This window comes from Diadema setosum, chromosome 3 (assembly GCF_964275005.1).
Source record: "Diadema setosum chromosome 3, eeDiaSeto1, whole genome shotgun sequence".
NCBI lineage: Eukaryota > Metazoa > Echinodermata > Echinoidea > Diadematoida > Diadematidae > Diadema > Diadema setosum.
Genome location: NC_092687.1, coordinates 25,338,687 through 25,361,000, shown reverse-complemented (window position 1 = coordinate 25,361,000; position 22,314 = coordinate 25,338,687). Strand labels below are relative to the sequence as shown.

The window sequence follows — 22,314 nt, the reverse complement described above, 5'->3', positions numbered from 1 at the left end:
TCACATATTTCTTTCATAATTAAGCAAATTACTACTGAAATATGCAGATAAATATATATTGACACTGGTAGATTTACTTATATTTTTTGTTGAGAGGGAAGTTAAAAACACTAGACATAATAGACTTTAAGGTTTTGACGGTTAGTTAGAAACCAGAATCCCTTCTCAGTGGTATCAAAGTAAATGCAAATATTGTAATTTGTATGCAAATTGTATGTGGGCTTCATGAGTTTTATGTGCATGCAGTTCATTCAATAGCCTATATACCCTGGTAAAATTTGATTTTTTTTTTTCAAATCCTCTAAAAAGGTCCTTTTGGATTTTTTTTTTTTAAAGAATTGAAGTTAGGAACCCGATTTTTTTTTTTACCAAAATTGATTGCGCTAAGGCAAACAAAATATCAAACAAACAAACAAATCAAAACAAACAAAAAACAAAAACAAAACAAAACAAAAAAGGGTCTTTTTCAATCGAATGAACTTTAACATCTAATTTGCATAAAACATACAAAATAGCTGCAATATTGCCTTATAATTCCATGAAAAATATTTTTTAGTACATCGATAATGGCAAAACGAATTCATGAAAACTCTACGCGGATCAAGACTCAACTTCTTATAAGGGGGAGGATGTCATCGATCAATACCATTTTGTTCATATGCAACAGCGATTATTTTATTGTTCCAGTATGCAAATCTGTAGCATTAGCACGGAAATTCTATTTCCAAGTAAACCAGAACATGGTTATCATACATATATTATATAAATTGTTATATATGATTATATGTTACCATGCACCTCAAAACAAACAAAAAGTCGCCAGACATGAATTTTTAGTTAAGATCATATTCTGAAAGAGCAGACTTTAAGCTTTAAAATGACGTATAACTCAAATAAAATGGACTCTCCTAACCTATCTAAATATTGGAAAGAAAGCACAAACTCAGGAAAAGTGTGAACTGAGAAAAGAGGCTCTGAAGTACAGTGTCTATTCAAGCGCTTAATCTTTACCAAACCGTGCTGGCTGTGCGATGAATGGAACAAAAAAAACAAAAAACAAAAAAAAAAAAACAGGAAGTAAACCACCAGAGTAACAACAATGACGGGATTATCAGATTAAACTGAATTTACATGCCTCATTAACACATTTTGTTCATAATTCCAACTTTCAAAGCAGTAGCACTATCCTTTCAAAAGGTATTACAGTTGAAAGCGAAGAGTGTGGACAAGGTTTTTCAGAAATGAAAAACGGATTCTAAAGACACACCTAATCACACTATTTTTCCAAAAATGTTCGAGATAAACTGCTAAGAAGACACACTTTCCTGCCCGTTTTATGATACCAAATTTTAGCATTATGTAAAAGAAGACCCTCTCTTTCAGAAAATATAGAAAAGTCAAGTTCGGCTAGGTTGACCCATTTCACTTTATTTTCAGTCCTCACGCAAAATCAGTGTGTGCAACTTTATGTTCGTTTTGAGGTGCACGGTCACATATATAGCAAACATTCGTATATAGGTTGAAATGGGATAGGTGGTTTTATTCTATATTCTCTTGAAGCGTCTTTTTTTTTTTCGTGCAATTGGACGAAAAATACCTTTAAATGTCACAACAAACAGTACTGATGCCACAAGGAATAAACATCATTATGTTGTAGGTCCGTTAGATGAAATTTATATATATATATATATATATATATATACGACTGGAAAATGATCCATTGGAAAGGTACGCTTGTAGAATAGCCGCGATCACACACTGGCAAAAGGTCAAGAAGTTTAAGATCGCTATCTCCAAGATATCAAAAGGCGCGACCAGACTGGCAAATTATCGAAAAGTTTCAGTTTTTCAAGTGCTTGTGACTGCAAACTTTCCGCGAAACTTCCCACTACAGCCAGGGATATTTCAGTTTTATTATCGATCTCTTGCCAGTGTGACCGGACAACAAAAGATCGTGAAGACTTCGCGATCTTAAACTTTGCGATCTTTTGCCACTCTGACCGCGCCTTATCATGATGAACTTAATTAACGCTGTTTGAATAGCAGTGAGGGAGAAGAAATAAAAAAAAAAAGACGTGTGGCACACATCTACTTATATTTGATCCTTCTACATATGTTATAATAATGTAACTTAGTCAACTTCCAAGACAGTTCGAACTCTGAAATTGCCTCGACCAGTGCAATCTGCGAAATAAGGGGCTTATACCTTCCTGTTCTTTTTTTTTTTCCATATACGTGGATAACATACCGCCAGTGATACCACCAAGTACGATGCATTTCAATGTATTCTTAACTGGACGACGCCTCGCTCCTTGTCTGTCTGACTTACGATATATCTTACCAGGTGTGATTCACATCATAGAAATGACATTCTTAGGAAACAAGCATCTAACTATAAGGAATCATGAATTATAACAATAATAATGATAATAATGTCTTACTTATCCAGGGTAGCCTCTTCAGTGTTGCCACTGCTCTACCAGAGGGCCCTGCCATTATTGTTACCCCAGCGTTGCCAGGTACCCAATTATACACCTGGGTCGAGAGGGACATGGTGGGTAAAAACATATTGTCCAATGACGTAAGCACTGGCGGGACTCGAACTTGGGTCCTCCGACTGGGAGTCGGGAGTCTTATCCACTATGCCACAGCGCCCCCACTCATACTCATTTGAAACCATGTTACATGCAGGAGATTCTACTTCATATCAGACGTAAACAGTCGCCATTTTGCCTCTCATTATATGCTTTCTATAGTTTTTGAATATCCACGTTGTCACTTGAATTTCTGCCCAATAGGATATGGATCTTTTCATAGAGGACCTGGGTTTTCCACCACCTTGCGAACATGAAGTTACTTTTGTTCCCTTGAGTAACATCGATCCGATAGCTACCTTAAAGAGGCCTACTTCCGTAGATACTGGAGTTGTGCTTTTTCTACCAGACTGATATTGACAGTAGCACTCTTATTAAAACAAGTGATCAATGACTCACAGTCATCAAGGATGCTGCTTGTACGAGAAGAAAACTAAAAGGTTCCGAGAACATGGTTGTTATCAGTGGTCTTTATAAGAATAAACTTATATTAGATGCAAAAGATGCATCACACAAGCTCGTTTGGCACAAATATGTTCCGCCATTTTACCGACAAAAGTATCCTGAACGCTCGCGGAAGCAGGTCAACGACAATAATCCTGTATTAAAAAAAAAAAAAAGATAAAACAGAAGAAAATCCTGTTCATTGTGCCAGACCTGATCTTTCTTCGCCAGATATCACAAATCAGGCCTACGATGTACAGCACTGTGTGCATGTACAAGCTAGTATCTTACCAACGGAGACGTCTCCGCGACGTCTCCAACTTATGAGTCGCAGCAGTCGCGGAGACGTCTCCAACATAAAATGCCTTGCGGTCTCACCAAGGAGACGTCTCTGAGACGAGTTATGGCAGGTGTAAAAAAAAAAAAAAAAAAAAAAATCAATCAAATATGAGGGAGCCGTTTCAGGATCACCAGACTTGATCTAGGCAGGATGTCAGCACGCATATGGGTCACGTGGTTTCTAAAGTAGGTCAAACAGCGTCAAATAGAGTCGCGGACACGTCTCCGCGACCTCTCGCCAGTTTTTCTGGCCTCCAACATCTCCCGGCGACGTCTCTGGGACGTCTCGAAGACGTCGCGGAGACATCGCGAAAACGTCTCAGCAGTCGAGGATATGATTAGTCTCTGCGACGTCTCCGCAACTGATGGAGACGTCTCGGAGACGTCGCGGAGACTTCGCGGAAAATCGAATATGTTTAAATTTCTTGCGACTAATCGCAGACTCTGTAATTTTCAGGAGACGTCTCGGAGACGTCGCGGAGACGTCTCTGCAACTAGCAAAACCTGGAGTCGCGAACTAGTCGCGAACTAATTTCAATCCCGGTGAGATACCCCCTTTAGCAACAATGTGATGATGCAAACCTTACATGAATGTAGATCAATTCAGCTCGATTGAGAAATAGACTTTTCGACTCAGATTATGTTTCTTTTCAGCCGAAATATAAAGGTGTTGATGACTAGAATTACAAAGTTCACCCTTCGTTTCTGTTTCCGACACTGTCTTAGATACCAGGATTTTTCTTTCATTGTTGTTGTTGTTGTTTTTGCTTGAGCCTGCAGAATGCGTGAACAGATAAATAAAACAATAAAGAAAAATAAATGATGACGAAATTTATAAAAGTTGCCACTTGAATTGAATTTCAACAAAATGAAAATAATTAAAAACCAATCTATCCATTGAAAACGACAGAGTATAGGAAGGATTAGGTGACCTTGCACTAATCCATACTGTAATGTATAGTGATGTGATTGCCCGATAACTTTGATGGCAAGACCTTGTTTTTGGTGGTAAATATGCATAGAGAATGGGTGAATATTAAGATGTGTGTTGTTTAGTAGTTGCAGTTAATTTTTGCATCTCTTAATCACACCAGGAATCATTAACAGGTTTTGATGTTATATATATGAAACATATTCATATATTGCGGCAGTGCGACGTAGAATCTGGAAACCTGCCTGGTGTATACGGCCCCTTGAATATCCATTTGCAAACATATTTTCTTTTAGTGTCATTCAGTTATCCTTTTTTGATTGATTCCAGTACCTAGTTTACTTTGGACTCTGACGACATCATAATGTGCAACTTGTTTGCCCGAGAGCCTAGCTGTATTTTAGTACGCCAAGGTACATTTTGATGGCAAGATTTTGTTTTAGGGAATATATCCATAGCGATGGCCAACTATTTGTGTAATTCCTTGTGCAAATTAGATTATTAGGATATTTCTAATCGCGGGTTTTTTTTTTGTATCTCTTTATCACAAAAGAATTATCAACTTATGTCTTCATTATTATAACTATAATGATTCAGATTCATATATCGCGCCAATGTGTTGTAGAATCTAGAAGCCTGACGTAGTATAGCCTCTTGCATACCAATTTGCATACTTTATTGCAAATATTGTTATTTATTTCTTTTTTTTTCTGAATTGGTTGATTTCACTACATGATTTTCCTCGGACTCAGATGACACCATATACACTTTCTTTGACCGATAGCATATCTATTTTTCACTTCGCCAAGGTACATTTTAATAGCAAAACTTATGTTTTAGGGGAAAATATGTTGAGAAAAAGAAAAAAAAAATGCATGATTTATTATGCAAATGAGATGCATGTTTTATTTCAATACTTAGAGTTGATTCTTGTATCTCTTTATCACACTAGGAATTGTGAACCGGTCTTGATACAATGATAATTATGATTCAGATCCAATTGCGATAAGAATATTGTAGAATATAGAATCCTGCCAGTTATGTATCCTCTTGTATACCAATTTGCATAGATATTTTCATAAGTGTAATTCAATTCTTTTGAATTGATTGAATTAATTGAATTGACTAGTTTTAATTTGAATCTGGCGACACCAAGTACTTTTTGTTTGCCCGATAATGTGTTAAAAGGATTAAAAACAGAAGTGAACACGTACGTATTATACATGTGCAAAAATACGCGGTAACGCATTGCTGTATAAGCGGCAACTCCTAATTTGCATATTTCACTTCTTGATTTGCATATATAAGTGAAAGTTATGAACAATTGATGACATAGCTGTTGTCTTTGCACCTTAATTTCTGAAATTATTATTTTTTTGCATGTATAGGGAGATTTTATGAAAATTAGATCATCGAAACACCTTAAAAAGCAATGAATTGGCGGCCATTTTGTTTATGCAAATTAGATGCTCTTAATCTCAAAATTCTGCTCGGGAAACGGAATTTTTGGATTCAGTGTACTTGAATTATACAAAATGGACCGGTTCCCAACTTTTACGAAAAAAATGCCTCTAACAGTCATATTTTCCCCAAATCCTACTGTAGACTATGGGTAAGGGGATGGGGGGGGGTGGGGGAGGCGTTCACTCAACAAAAAAGGGGGTGACGATGCAAGAACAGGTCCCTAACGTTGCGAGATATGACACCTTTATAGAGAGCAGGGGGAGAACACATCTGGCTTGATCAACACAGTTCTGCAAAGTCTTTATTCACATTCCAATAATACATAATACTTTCAATGTACCAAAACACAACCTTCACAATTTTCACATACAATGACATAACTATACAACAAAGTATACAAAGGAAGCTTTAAACAGCATGGGCACTGTACATGTACTACAAAATGTTAGCTCCTCTTTTCGCCTCTTCCAGGCCTAGAGAAAATGAGATGGGGAGAGACTTCCCCCATTAAGACTTTGAAACAAAAGAGCTACCCGCACATCTTTCCGGCCTCCACCGAAGTAAGGACTATTGACAATGGCCCTCCGCCGTAGTGCAGTCTTAAAAAGCTGTGGTCAACCGGCACAGTCTACTCGCGCGGACCCTATTCATCTACCGTACTTCAACATACAAAAGCACACCCTGTCTGCCTTGTGTACAAAAATTACTTCAACAGTATAAACAGGCCTGAGCAGGAAAACTAGCGTCCTAGTCTATATCAAATCACCTATGTCTTCTATATGCCAGCGACTTACACAGGGCACAGATTACACACAAACACACACACACACACACACACACACACACACACACACACACACACACACTCTCTCTCTCTCTCTCTCTCTCTTACACACACACACACATACAACCACACACACAAATGCTGCCATGTACATAACATAATTTTGTATATTACGCTATTAGAAAAGCCATGGTGAGTTCCTTCACATGCAATGCAATTTCTGTGATTAAAGAAAAACTATACATTATATACAGTAGTGTGGGGCACGTTCCCACATACAAATACTTACACTTTAACACTTTATATACTGTGAATATTGCGAAGGGCATATCTAATAGAATATTCACCGGCATATTGAATAATAGATTTGTGAATAATATGACAGCGTTACCACAATCGCTAACGCCTAGCTTTTATAGCAATATATGATTAACGCCACAGTATCATGCAACTGAGGCAGTTACCAAATTTGAATTGATTAAAGGTAACTAGAAATCAATCCTTAACTCCTGAATATATCAAGTCTGTATAGAAAACTGAGAATAATGTATATATCTCATTGCTTGTTTTTAAAAACTGGAATAAACTACTATTGCAGGGCAGCGACCAGACGTTAGCTAATTAATAAAATCATAGCTACATACATTATGAATTAATATAACAAATTCTCAACCATATCAATGATTTTGAAATCCTATGATTGTGAAATCACAACATACATCATTAATAATAAATCAATATGTGAAACACACAGAGGCAGCAAGAGAGTATATGAAGTAGAATAATTTTTACCTGCGTAGAGAGCAGGGGGAGAACACATCTGGCTTGATTAAAACATTTCTGCCAAGTAAAAAACTTGTGCTGACCCACGCCAGATGATGTTCATTCAGCTCCCAGGTAAGTAGGGATTTGTTTACCAAACAAACGCCGGGTTCTGAAGTGATCTCTTGGTGGCCTTTTCATCAGAAAACAAAAAACTTTACCAAGGAAGGAACTCGAACTCGGACTAGAGCAACTCTATGTTCTCCAACATACCCGTGTTACATAATTACATTGTATATATGCATGTAAAGTATGTCCCAGAAAAAAAAATACAATCAGATTTTCGCATTAATAACACCCAATGTGATTAATTTGTGTAAATGTTACTTCAGGGTCTAAAGATGTAACAGTTTAGCCCTACTTTGCAGAAAACCCCATTCGATCTGGTTATGAAGCGGTCACAGAGAAATGTGGATTTTTGTAAAGCATGTCATAAGTCTGATTCTTCCGAGTTATGCACTTCGATGCTCTTGTGTGTGAATACAATAGACAGAAATTGAAGGGAAGAAATTCCCGACGTCCTCTACAAAATTCCTCATTTCTCTTTGACCACCGAAGCAAATCGAATTAAATTTTCTGTTAGTTGTTGGCAATGAGTTATATATTTTCATTCCCTGAATTTGTACCTAGATTAATTCAATATTTTTTTTTAAGATATTACTGTGGAGGGTCCCGTTGTATTTATTTTTGAAGGGACATACGGTATAGTTACACAGAGATATAAAGCGAAATATATCACAATGTGCATAAAATACAAATGAATATATATATTATTATGATACATGCATCTGGATGTTTGTTTGTTTTTTTTTGTCTTTGAACTTTTTTTTTTCACTTTCTAGAGTCATTAACTGGCAATTCGCTCACAGATGAACAAGTACGCCAATGCAAACATGACTTGAAGGTGTATTATGGAAAGACACGACGCCAGGTCACGGTGAATCCACTAAACTTTATAGAACGTGTTAACTTAGATGAAATTTACACGAACTTGAGTCTAATCGATAGAAGTAATTTGCGTAAAACACCAATAACGTACGAGGATCTTTTGACCAATGATGACATTGGAAATCTTTCAAAACGCCTTTTGATCCAGGGTGAGGGAGGCGTCGGCAAAACAACACTTTGCGCAAAAATAGCCTGGGACTGGTGCCAGGGAAGGATTCTTGATGATCTGGACATGGTGATTGTAATTCCTCTCCGAGATGTCACTGTCGAAAAAACTATTGGTGGCATAGTGGAAAGATATCTTTCTGACTCTAATGAAGCAACAGCAACCCAGATAGATGCCTACATTTCAACAAACCTAAATAAAGTTTTCCTCATATTTGATGGTTTTGACGAGTTCAGCGGGAAAATGGAAGGAACGAGCAGCAGTGAGGTCATTCGTATTCTAGGATTAGAGCAGTATGAGTCATGCAAGGTTATTGTGACCTCAAGACCATGGAGAACAGATGAGTTTAGAATGTACAAGAGTCTTGCCATGGCTTACACTTTTATTAGCGTTGAAGGATTTAACAAGGAAAATCTAGGTACTTACGTCAAAAGGTACTTTCGACTAAGAGAAAGGGACACTCTTGCAGAAACCTTGCTAAATTTCATGGATGAAAATGATGTCATCCGATCTAACATGGCTCCGTTCCCCATCTACTGTGCAATGCTTTGCCTCATATGGAATGACGTGAGTGAAGATAGACGAAAACAATTGCAGAAACTACAAACTTTTTCGGAGATTTTCGGTGAAATGATAACTTGTTTGAAAGAACATTACGCGTCAAAATTCGGTGAAAATCTACAGACTCAAAGCATCCGTAAAGCTTTCCAAGAAGCTAGTACAGCAATTGAAGACATTAGTGCTACAGCGCTGGATGGCATATTAGAAAAAAAGCTTTCATTTCCTGAAAAACAATTTAAGAAGTGTCATGATGCCATGGAAACATGCTGCAAAGTTGGTGTTTTGACAATAGAAAAAGATATCGACAGGAAGCGTCAGCGCGATGCCAATATTCCATCATCCTTTGTTGCGTCAACAGTTTCGTTTCCCCATAAACTGTTCCAAGAATATATCGCAGGTGTGCATATTGGTACTTTATTCGCCGAAGATCGCTCTAGGTACAATAAAGTAAAAAAGAAGCTTTTCCGTCAACCTGAAGAGTTCCGCTTCCTACTCTATTTCGCCTCTGCTTCCAAGGAGGAACTTGGCCGCGATATTATCGACAGCTTGATAGAAACATGTGACCAGTATTTCTGCCTTGATGTTGCCTTTGAATGTCATACAGAGGAGGCTGCCAAGGCAGTGGGAGAACGATGGGATGATTTCAAACTATTACGCGATATGTCAGAACATACAAAGGCAGGCGTTGTGTTCATGGGGAACTGTAATCAAACCGTGAGTGAAAATCCTTTGATATCAATTTCAAAACTAATATGCAAAATGACATTGAAATTTTAGTCCATTGTTTGTGTTATGTGTGTGTGTATGTGTGTGTGTATGTGTGTGTGTATGTGTGTGTGGGTGTGTGTGTATGTGTCTGTGTGTGTGAATGGTTGGACAATGATATTGCCAATCCTTTTCATTCTCGCATTTGTCCTGTTTGTTTGGAGCGGATTATGGGAAATACAAATGTACCATTCAGAGTTTTGAAGGTAAACTGTAAAGAATGCATACTGTCACTCGATATAGATATCGAGTGACAGTATGCATCCTTTACAGTGGTTAATACCGATATCCTATCACCATGCAGATGTTTACCCATAAGACAATGTCATTTCTTTTCTTTTTTTTTCTTTTTTTTTTTCGGAAAAGTTCATCCCACTCGTTGTTTTTCTCGATAACGCGCAAATTCATTCTAATATTCTGTAAATGTACTTTAGCTATGGGTATAAAAAAAAAAAAATAAATAAATATTTTCGTTGTGTGAAGCAATAATATAATTGGAAGATAAGTGCAAGTATGATTTCGCACTTGATAAAAAATCGATCTGACGTAATCCACAGTTGCCAAATTGACATCGGTTATATAGTGAACATGTCAGTTTGACCAGGATTGTACTGAAAACGCTGTGTATCAAAGCGAGTTGTCATACTGTCAAGATATTTCTCCTGAAAAGAGCAGTGTCCCACGTTTTGTGTATTTTTGGTTGTTTGTTTGTTTGTTTTCGAAAACATATCAATATTTGTTTTAGATTGTTGAGTAATGATTTTTTAGTTACTAATCTGTGCCAATAATGTAAGAACGCAAAAACAAAAACGCTCGTATCTACAGTGTGAAGATTATTCCAAACTGCGTTTCACAATGTTTGGGACACTGTGTTCTTTCCAACAGGGATATGATATTTACAGTGAGTAAACTAGCATGAATACTGTTTTGTAGTCAAGTCCATTGTGACCCTCTATATGTATTTGTTTGGTTTTTCTTTATTCTTCCTAATTGCCCATCCCTAAAATACATTTTTTTTTTTTCTTCTGGCATCACTCTTCTTATAGATACTAATTGTTACTGTATCTTATCCATCATTCGTTTTTAGGAAACGTTGCTTATCAATGATGTGAGTTGCGGAAAAACTGTGTCACGTTATCTGGCGGAGGGTATGTGTTCAAGCACTGTACTGCGCAAAGTTACATTGGAAAAGACAAAATTACACCCTACCTTTTACACGATCATGGGTAAAGAGGCTTCAAACTGCAAGGTAAGGCTTCATAAAACTAGTTTCATAACTGGTTGTTATAGCAATCAGACTTTCTATGTATTGTTACTACAGCATTTTGAGTTTTTATCACAATTTGTTAATAGTGATAACAATGATAATAAACATAATGATTATGATAATAATAATAATTGTTATCATCATTATCATTATTAGAATCATAATGACAGACAAAACGTTGTAAGACATTCTTTGTGTTACTACCACTTTAGTTGCTTGAAATCATACAAAAATAATGGTCAATGGAACAAAGGAAGGTTGTTAATGACCAAATTATTTGAAAAAAAAATGATGAGGAAGTTATTTTTATGGATCTCTTATAAAAGAACCTGCTCGTTTTGGTCTAGTGGTATGTATACGTTCTTGTCCAAATCACTCGCCTCTGTATTCGCGCTCTAGTTCTTTGTCCTCGGAAATGCCTTCGGAGATTGTTCGCCCCGAGGAAGAAGCAAAGCTGTTGTCGGACCAAATAGGCACAAATATTATTTAACATCAAAACCTATCCCTTCTGCAGCTCTTAACTACGGTTTCACATAACGCGGAAAGCACGAATTAACACCTCAACTTATTACAGGGTGAAAGGGTTCCGAACATCATCTCCACACTCCCTATACGTATTCTATTTCATTTCATTTCATTTCATTTCATTCATTTCTTTAAGCATGGCAATATAATTCAATCCGAAGAGGATGAAAACAATATATACACGTAACAGATATGAAAGGCAAAACTTAAAACAACAACAACAACAACACCAAAATATAGAAAACAGACAAACATGGTGATGAAACTACGGCATAGATCTCGACAAAAACAAACGTGACCAATCAAAGACAACCATGCACAATGACTATACAAGTACATCTTCGTACTAGTAACAGATACGAAAAAGGAGAGTTCAGGAGAGAGAGAGAGACAGACAGACAAACAGATAAAAAGAGAAAGAATGAAATAGACATGGAAATATCGAGAGAGAAGCGCATGGAATGGAGAAAAAATAACCTGAGGTTATAGTCGCAGTCAGTGCCAAATACATGTAATTTTACAATACAGTCGCGTAACGGTAGCCAAAAATCTTTGGAGGCGGTTATAATTGGTGGACATGTAAGTCACATAATAAGTCGTCCCATTAAATCTGAAAAAAGTACATTAACGTACTCGCATTCGAAGGAAATGTCTCGTGCGTTTGTTTGTTCTTTTTGTTCTTTTTAACAGACCACTTTGGTACTTTCTTTACCGTGAAATGAAAACTGTTAAAAATTATAATTGCCAAAAGCGACAACATTAACAATATTAAACAAAATTGTATTATAATGTTTTAGTGTACACTTGATTTCACCTTCCTAACATTCACCTATTTTACTCTACTTAAATACTCTGTCCTTCTTGTATCTCCCTCCCTCTACTGAAGAATTCGCTGTTCTGGAAGACCTAATCATCAAAAACCAAAGTCATGGATGACTCTTCGATTAAAACAAAATTCAAAGAAAATAACAACTTTGCAAAATCCTATGATGTCTTTGTGCTATAATTTTGAACATGGCAAATCATAATACGTCTGTTCATTCACAAATGGGGGATGCAACAACAGCAGAGAGAACATGATGAATTCGAACAATTTCGGCGGACCTTCGCAGGAAATAAAAGGAATTGCAAATATAAAGAACGCAACTTTCACTTAAACTGGACTATTGAAGGTTCTCCGACGTACCCGTGATGCATGTAGGCCCTTACCCTTTCCACACGTAAAATTTTGTTTAGTACTTATCCCCTTCTTTGTAAAGTTCAATCTGTTGTCATGTACCATCGTTTGTTAAGCTATTTTGGCTTCAAATGGTATAAAAAAATGTGCGATGAAAGGTTTGTTTCAAAAGAAAAATCATTCTACATGCACCATGAAATGCTGAATATGATTTAGTATTAAACAGAATAATAACGACCGTGTCAATACAACCATTTCTACCAATATTTTCGATCATCCCAGGTTTTATGATCATAATCAGTTGATGCACGGACATAAATTACTTGTAAAGCTATCAATTAGAGTTAAACCTATCTACAATAGCGTATAATTATCATAGCCGCAACGTTTCTTGCCACCAACACGGTCAGCTGTTGTTATGAATGTTACAATAATATGTTAGTTATATGTAAATTGAGCCCACACACTTCGCTTTCATGTTTCGATTATTGTCAATACTTTATCATTTGACGTGTCATCTTGACTGTTTCGCCCAGTTGTACCAAATCATTTCAGTTGTAGAGTACTGTTAGATGGCTGCTTTTCTTCTTTCTAACATGATTTTTAGCATGCATCGACATAATGCATAACAAGTGCAATGATCACTATGACTTGATCTTGTCTTGGGATTGATTACAAAAATAATGTTTCTAAAAAACAATACATGTCCTGCAGCGAGTCTATAGTGACCTCATCAAAATGATGTATTATATATCTATATTTAAAAAAAGAAAAGAAAAAAGAGCGTAACTGAATTCTGGTTGACCTAAACATAATTATGTCGAGTTTTTGCTCACAATTTAAAATATTAAAGGAATACAACATGTCACCTGCTTTCGTAAGTGTGTTGGTTAGTTAGGTAAATACCTACATTTATTTTTGTTTTAATTTTGCACTTAGCGACATGTCATTACTACCGTTACTGCTGTTAATGGACACCATATTGCTAGCAGAAAAAAAAAAAAATGTCGATTTTGTAAGGCCACGTGCCAAGTCCCTCTTAATTCATAAAATTTTGAGATAGGCCTATTTTGTTTAAACAGAATTATATTTGAAGAGTTTGTTTGCAAAAACCGATAAGTCCATATTTGCCAAATGGAGATATTTGCGATTAAAGGTCAAGAAAAATAAAGAGAATAACAAGAAAAATTTTGCTTCTTTTGATCATAACTTAAAAAATATACCTTTTTATGTAGTGACCAATATATCATTCAAAAGGTATTATTTTGTACTTTATGACAGAAAATCTTAAAAAATGGACTTATCGGTTTTTGCAAACAAACCCTTCATTTATAACGTACTGGAATTATGTGGAAAATGTGTGGAAACGAACAAGAGTAAATATCAGGTTGTGTTGTTATCATTTAATTTTTATCAGAGCAGTCTATCTAGCTTATCTTGTAATTATGTATAAGGCAATAAACTTGTGAATGTAATAATCTTTTATTTCAACTGTTATTTCCATTTCCATGGAATAAAAAGGGAAAATTAATACAATAATTCACAGAACATATTTGTAACAATTTCAGAGAAAACGTACATTTGGTCACGAGTAACAACAGAAATTCCCTTTTAAAGTATATACATATACATAATACAAAGATTAGAATGGAAATGGAGGGTCCCAGTAAAAATCAAAGCATGTAGGGGTATCATCATCATGAGGCTTTCGTCCAGATGATTATGCATACAAAATTGTATTGTGTTCTTTTCGTGTTTTGATTGCGTTCAGTCATTCATTCTTTAAGTATTTTATAAACATCTTCTTCATGTTATGACTTGTTTGTTTTTGTGTTTTATTCTACAGATTCAAGACCTGGAGTTGCTTTTTCAAAGTTTGGATGACGGTTCTCAACATCTATCTTCAATCTGGGAAGACTTGAGCCAATGGATATTCACCATGCCAAGACTCTCGAACTTCATTATGACATGTCCTTTCCTGGACGGTATTTTCTTTTCAAAAGCCGCCGCCTCAGCATCAGCTTGTCAGGTAGTGTACCACCTTGGATTGTGTTCGATGTGAATTTGGTCGCTAATGTTCAAATATATCTATAACATGTTTTCTATAAGTCCATTCATGATTCAGATGACATTCTCTGAGTTTGGTGTATTTTTTTTTTAATAAATTCAGTTCAATTCAACTTATTTTTATATTTCTCAACGAAGGAATGCACATCAAATATAATAAAATGACGTGAATCACAATGCCCATCTTGGATGCAAAGTAAATTGATATGAACGTATAAAACATAGTGGTCATTCTTCGTAGATATGGCTCTATGTATTAAGCTAAAGAAATGATTATGATGGAACCCACTGAAAAACGACCATGTTAAGCGTAGGTCCCAAATTCTGAACGAAGTGAAAGATACAGAAGAGGAGCAAGGATGCAACATATGAGGAAAACAAAAATAGGCAAAAATACCCTGGGCAATAACAGAATCTTCTCAATACAAATAGTAATAAACAGACAACCACATGCTGCAGACGTAAGAATAGTTGATTTAGCAATGTTGACAATAGTGTAATAATACGATTTGAATTCGCTCCCTCCAAGAGGATCTCACTCCGTCTCATAAACGTATCCCCGTATGCTCTAATTATAGTCCTTCCGCACCATTTTTTTCACTATGTTTGATTTTCTACAAACTTGCTTTTAAATGCTCTATAAACGCGACTTTGCACTCTATTTTTACAAAAAGTCCCTACCCCGGGTTGGGGGTATCTGTTGAATCCACGAATGTAAAAACGCCCACAAATGTAAAAAACACCGCCCACAAATGTAAAAAAAACGCCTACTAATGCAGTAAAAAATTCAAACATCAACCACAAATGTATTTTTTTTTTTTTTACATTTGTGGTTGTCGTATTTCTACTAAGTAGGCGTTTATGTATACCCTTATTTCGTGCGTCTTACCTGTTGCTAGACGTGCGCTACTTAATTGCATGTATTCCGTGTACTGTGACCTGTCGAAGCCAATCCGTTTTCAGTTACGAGCGACATACGGGGACTGGAGCTTTAAAACTAAGGCCTTGTCACATCATGTCTGCGGAAGCCTGCGGGTTGACTTGCGGGGAGTTTTTTTTTTTTTTTTTTTTTTTTTTTCCCTCCTCCGGAGCTCCCCGCAGTGGTGTTGGTCCGCACTAGTACCCGGAGATGCGCACGAAAGTCTGATTTGCCAGTGTCGCTGGTCATCTGCGTGCATGTTGAGGGTCAGTTACTGCCTCTCTGCTGGTTGAGAGTATATTATAGACATTCTGTATGACTTTCTGCCATTTCAAATTTCTTCAGGGGGATTCCTTTGCAGATAAGTTAGTCCTCACCCGCCGCCCAGAAACAGAAACTTGCAGGAAAACACACACACACACACACACACACACGCACACACAAACAGACAGAAGACAATCATGTTATCACAGTAGTACATGCAACGATACTCCATGACAGGTTGGCATGCAAATAGCAGGTAAGTGGCACGCGTCTAACAGGTAAAACGCAAGTACGGAACTCTTTAACATCTTTGTCCACCCGCAGAAATTGTACTACTCATACTCGCAACAAGCCCGCGTAACTTGCCCGGAGGCGCAGCTGCCCGCCGGAAAGGTGTGACACGCAGCACACCGTAACACACAGACAGACACACGCACACACATCTCCCCCGCCGAACTCTCCACTTACTATACCCACACACACGCACTCGTCTCCGTACACGTACACATTATTTTACAAGAAGTGCACTGCTATCCTAGAGAAGGGAGTCTATTCATATCGACGTACTATAGTACTTGTCGTTTTTACATGTGTGAGCGACGTTTGAAATCATTTCTACATTAGTGGGCGTTTTTTACATTTGTGGGCGTTTTTACATTTGTGGGTTTAACAGTATCCCCTCCCAAGTCCTCCCCCCTCTCGTTCACTTTGCTCCCTCTCCGAGGATCTCACTCTCATTTCACATTATCCCAGAAATGTACCCCCGTACGTTTTATTCGTAGTCCTTCGCGCTATTTTTTTTTTGTATCATGTTTAATTTATGCCATTTCACGATATTCATGATAATTCTAATAACATGTTAATATATATACATCAATAATATTCTGGCAGTTGGCGTACACCATTGCTTAAAAAGATTCTTGACACCATTATCGATTTCTATGAAATCAACGTCCACAATAATGCAATGCGAAATCCAGTGTCACATGTCGCTTCATGAATATTGCACGCGAGGCGTATTGGGGCAGTAGTCCTATGTATTGCGGTTTTATGACATTTGTATCTGATTCTCCACATGTCGTTAGAAAATTGGTGACCCGCTACAACAAAAGGATCCGAAAGTCGGGGAGGATAATTTTCTGAAAATGGCATGACATCATTCCCTTACTCTTCTACTTTGATATCATGTATATCACAGCTCATAACAGTACCCGGTTGCGGAGATATCGATGAATGTATTAGTGCATGTCGAGTGGTTGAGAAAATCAGAGTCTCGAGAAAAACGCCTTCAAAGTTTTCCTTGCGACGCTATCATGATCAAGGGGAGGCGAGACAGTTTTCACCGCTTGGCAATAGAAGGCATGCTCCTAGCGACCTCCGCGATATTCATTCAAGCTTAGCGCCAGCGGTCTATGCACGACCAATCAGTAATCAGGATGCCACGCGCTGACCAATAAGATCAATCCCTCGTTACTAAGGGCGGAGTGTAGCTGCGGCGCTAAATCCAAATCTTCGGACACGTTTCTGTTACGTTGAAAGTCGGAAAACCATGACCCAGAAAAACGCTAATTTCTTGCCTATCCTTTAGTCATTTAGCTTCGAATCTTCGGCAGATGGTAGACAAAACATTGAACGACAAAATTATGTCAAAAACAGAAATCCGATTGTTTTGACCAATTTTGATGACGTGACTCCAAACTTGATTTTCTCGAATCAGCCGTCGGCGACTTTAGGATTCTTTTGTTGTAGCGGGTCACATTATCAGATTCGTGTGCATACAACAATTCCAGGTTTCCGCTTGACTTGTAACGTTGGCTCGATTTCTTGTCTTTAATCAGCTATTGTGTGTGAATGTTTCTGGGGTTTTCTTTTCTACAGCTTGACAAGATCAAGTGGATATTCACTATGCCAAGTTTTTCGAGGTTCAGTGTGACATGTTCCTCCCTTGACTGTAGCGTTTTCAAACAAGCAGCTGCCTCAGCCTCATCCTGCCAGGTATGTTAATAATGGACCATAGTTATTTACGGTGATGTATTAGGATTATTCCGCTTTGGATATCAAAATCGCTTCAAAACCAATTTACATCAAAATGATTAACGTCGATACGTTCCTGGAATTACGTGTTGTTGTTGTTGTTGTTGTTGTTGTTGTTTTTTCATATAAAAAAAAAAATCAAAATCTATTCTCATCTTCGTATATTAATGATAGATACCGGGGGTAAGGTCTCAACTGAAATTATAAAATCCCTTCAAGGTTTGTTGAACGGTGCAAGATTTGATACTGTAAAAAAAAAAATGGGAATAACTGCACTATCACCAAATGCTGAATGTTATCAAAAATTGAAATAGGACGCTCTTACAGAAAATAATCTTATAACTTTAATACAATCGGGTAAAAACAATTGTTTTGTCCCAGTTAGTTCAATCATCTTGTAAATAGTTCAACAACAAAAAATAGCTTTAACCTGGACATTGTCGGTAATAAGCTGATTTTTCAGGGTAGCTCAATATTATGTATCTACATAAGCAAAAATATAATGCAGGAACAAATACAATCAATCAATCAATCAATCAATCAATCAATCAATCAATCAATCAATTAATCAATACATGCTAGTCTTTATTCGAATAACACTTTTGATAGAAAACAATATAGTATTTCATCAACAAGGCGCACCATTAAACCCGTAACATGGAAAAAGATATATCCATTTTGTGGGATGGAGCATCACACACACCTCCGCATATTTAAATAAATACATACTTTCTTACTTTTATGACAAAGACAAATATCCAATATTTCATCACCTCAGTCAGTGTCTGTGTGCGCTAAATCTCTGAATTTCAAATTGGAAAGTGCCACTATCAAAATCTCCATCGTATGGGAAGAAGTATTCTCCTCCCACACTCCCCCTCCCCGACACTTTCCTGAACATATCTTTTTCCTTAACTGTTTTTAACTATTTATGTGCCATGGTGGAAACCCCCTGTGTGCCACGTTATTCTGAGACACGAAGTCATTCTTAGTGAAAGAATTCTGTTTTTCCAATCTGTATAAATTTCTGTTAAAGTGGACATAATAGTGAGCAAAGTTAAAGAGGAATGCCAAACTTTGCTTCCATATACAATGTATAACAATTGTATTTTTAATTTTCCTTTTGAATTACCAGTTGCTACATTTCTGTAAAGGAATGACTTTTGCACATAAAATAGTGACAGAAACTTAAAGTGTACATGCAAAATCTAGTTGGGAACACCGTTTGATAGTCATTCACCGCATAGAATGCAAGCCGTATGTGAGAGGAACATCTCATGTATTTGAGGTGACAAAATTGACCATGTAGGCTTTCTGTTTAGCAACACATGCAATGGTGAAAGTTTCTTTCGTAACAAGGACACACTCCTTGATTTTAACATCCAAATGTTTTTAATTGTTTACTTTACACATAAAAACTTGTTTTTTTATTCTTATTTTAATTTATACTCACATTAAAGGACAAGTTCACCTTCATTAACATAAGGACTGAGAGAATGTAGCAATATTGGTAGAACACATCATTGCAAGTTTGAGGAAAATCGAACAATCCGTTCAAAAGTTATGAATTTTTGAAGTTTTTGTGCAGTCACCGCTGGATGAGAAGACTACTGCAGTGTATGATGTCACATGCGTACAACAATAAGGAAAATATAAAGCGAATTTCACAAAATTTCATCTTTTGAAAAAAGTACACATTCCCTCGACTCGTTAGTGACATATGTTATGGGTAATATTATTCCCATTGCCTTTAGAAAGAGGTAAGTCAAGTGCTCTTTTATTATGCGAAAAAAAGTGAAAATATGTTGAATTTTCTTTACATTTTCTTTATGCTGTTGTACTCATATGACATCACGAGCCTTAGTAGTCTCCTCAACCAGCGGTTCCAACACAAAAATTTTAAAAATTCATAACTCTTGCATCGATTGTCCAATTTTCCTCAAACTTTGACTAATGTGTTCTACTAATATTGCTGCATTCTCTCAATCCTTATGTTTATGAAGGTGAACTTGTCCTTTAATTTACATAATGGTGAGAAAAAAAAAATTGTTACTGCCGCCCATTTTGCTCCCCGTTTTGCATTTAACCCGTTGAGGACGGTTTGATTTTGCTACAACACGCATTTCCCATAGACGCTTGCCCGAGTATACTCGGGACTCGTCCTCAACGGGTTAAGGAAGAGTTCGAGTGGTTTGATCGCTACTAGTGTGTCATCATCTCTTAATATGTATTTTATCGAGTTCTTCGTGTTTCGAGACAGGGACACTTAAACTTTGTATCGAAAAGCCTAGTTCAAAGGTTAAAAAAAAATCAGGAAATGGCAGTCATTTTGGACGTCGTCTTGGATTACGGTACTTGTGTCCGTCAAAGCCCCCTAATAATAATGTATTTTATTGAGTTCTTCATCGTTAAAAAAAAATTATTCCTAAGACATTGGACCTATGTATTTGGGTAGCCTATTTGAAAGGTTATAAATATTATAGTTGGAAACGGCAGCCATTTGGACGACATCTTGAATTACGGAACTTGTGTGCATCACCCTCCCCCCCCCCCCCCCCAAAAAAAAAAAAAAAAAAAAAACGGAAAAAAAAAACACGGGTGTTTATTTTTCGTATTTGGGTTACCTGGTTGACAACTTATAAGAATTTAAGAAAATGACGGCCATTTTGAACGCCTCCTTGGATAACGGTACTGGTGTGTGTCAAAATCTCTTGATATGTATTTTACTGAGTTCTTTATGATTAAAAAATATAGATTTAGATATGTAGGTTTTATGTAAGGGTTCTCTGGTTGAAAAGTTAAAAGAATTTCAGGAAATGGAGGCCATTTTGGACGCCATAATATATTGTCGAAAATGCTCAAGGAGAATTTATGAGGACTTTCAGTATGTTATTTTAGACATATTTCTGGACCTGTTGAGAAGAAAAAAATCAGATTGTTACAAAAATGTCAAGGTTTAAGCTTATTTTGACCTAATGCTCTTGGACTACATATAAAACTGAAAGTATGCATGCCTCTTGTTAAAAAAAATAATAATAATAATCTATGGTTATGACTTTTACAACTTGTTATTTCCTCCAAAACGATTCGTTGTCATGTTTTGACTTCTGTCACTACTATACTGTACTATCTGACGCAGGACATTGATTGTATGACGTCTTTGTAACAATGTTTGATTAATTTAGCCTTGCAATACTAAAAAATGCATATGCATTCTTCTTACCCATGCACAATTTTGGGCATGTACTGGCATACAATCATTCAGAAGATTGATTGATCAGTATGGCTTACTCGTGGACAGAGAGTGAATACATTAATACAATTCCAAGAAAGTCATGTTGCCTTTTGGAGATTTGTGATGCAGGGTCATATTATATTTTTGCGATGATAATTTCCAACTTTCCTGTGAGTTTTGTTAAGTATAGATCTGCCTATAAATGTGCCGATCAATATTAAGCTGTTTCCACATACTATTATTCGCTCATTTATTTTACAAAACGTCATGTCCTGCGATAATCATTTTGTCAGAGCAAAAATTACACAAACGATGACAGTGCTGCTGTTGTTTCTGTTATTTGTGTTTGTTTTTTTATGCCTCATGGCCAATTTGCACGTTTTATTACGAATATTTGTAATACTTATTACGAGGTGGCAAATCAATTTGTACATCTGTGTACTGGAATGTAAATGGAGAGTATCTTTGACACCGAATTGTCAGTTTTTAATTTGTTATTAGTGGAAAAAATGAGCAAAGAAAATGGGATTCCATCGGGATTCGAACCCGAGACCTCCGGATTGCTAGACCGGTGCTCTACCGACTGAGCTATAAAAAGCCGTAGTTCAATGTTCGTCCCAGAAACCCTAAATTCTCAATGCTCGGGTGGTCAGAAGCTACAGCAGTGTGTTTGTGTGTGACACACACGCGCACACTTAAACCTGGCATAAACTCGATGGATAATTCAACTTTTTAGAGTTTGTAACAAATAAAGACAGAATAAACTAACCAGAAAGAATATAAATCATTATTAGAAAAATGAGCAAAAATGAGCAAATTCTTTATTAATTTGTTATGAAGTTAACAACTTGCTGGTTGCGTCAACACAGTAGGTATTTGCCAGGTATACATTATCATTTGACATTGCATGGGCGTTGATTGTTTTATCTTCGATTTGTATTAGAGTGCCATTACGAGTTTTTATAAACAATGTGAACGAGAAGTGATGGATGTATGATTTCCTCTTTT

At 36.7% G+C, this 22,314-nt stretch overlaps 1 protein-coding gene across 1 annotated transcript in view; it reads left to right on the top strand.

The window, feature by feature from the left end:
- Positions 1-22,314, top strand: part of LOC140246715 (uncharacterized) — a 73,538-nt gene that overhangs the window by 31,261 nt on the left and 19,963 nt on the right. Inside the window, exons 6-8 of the mRNA XM_072326054.1 lie at positions 8,221-9,767; positions 10,906-11,067; positions 14,634-14,816. Of these exons, the coding sequence (XP_072182155.1) occupies positions 8,221-9,767; positions 10,906-11,067; positions 14,634-14,816 (1,892 nt within the window). The remainder of the gene's footprint in view (positions 1-8,220; positions 9,768-10,905; positions 11,068-14,633; positions 14,817-22,314) is intronic.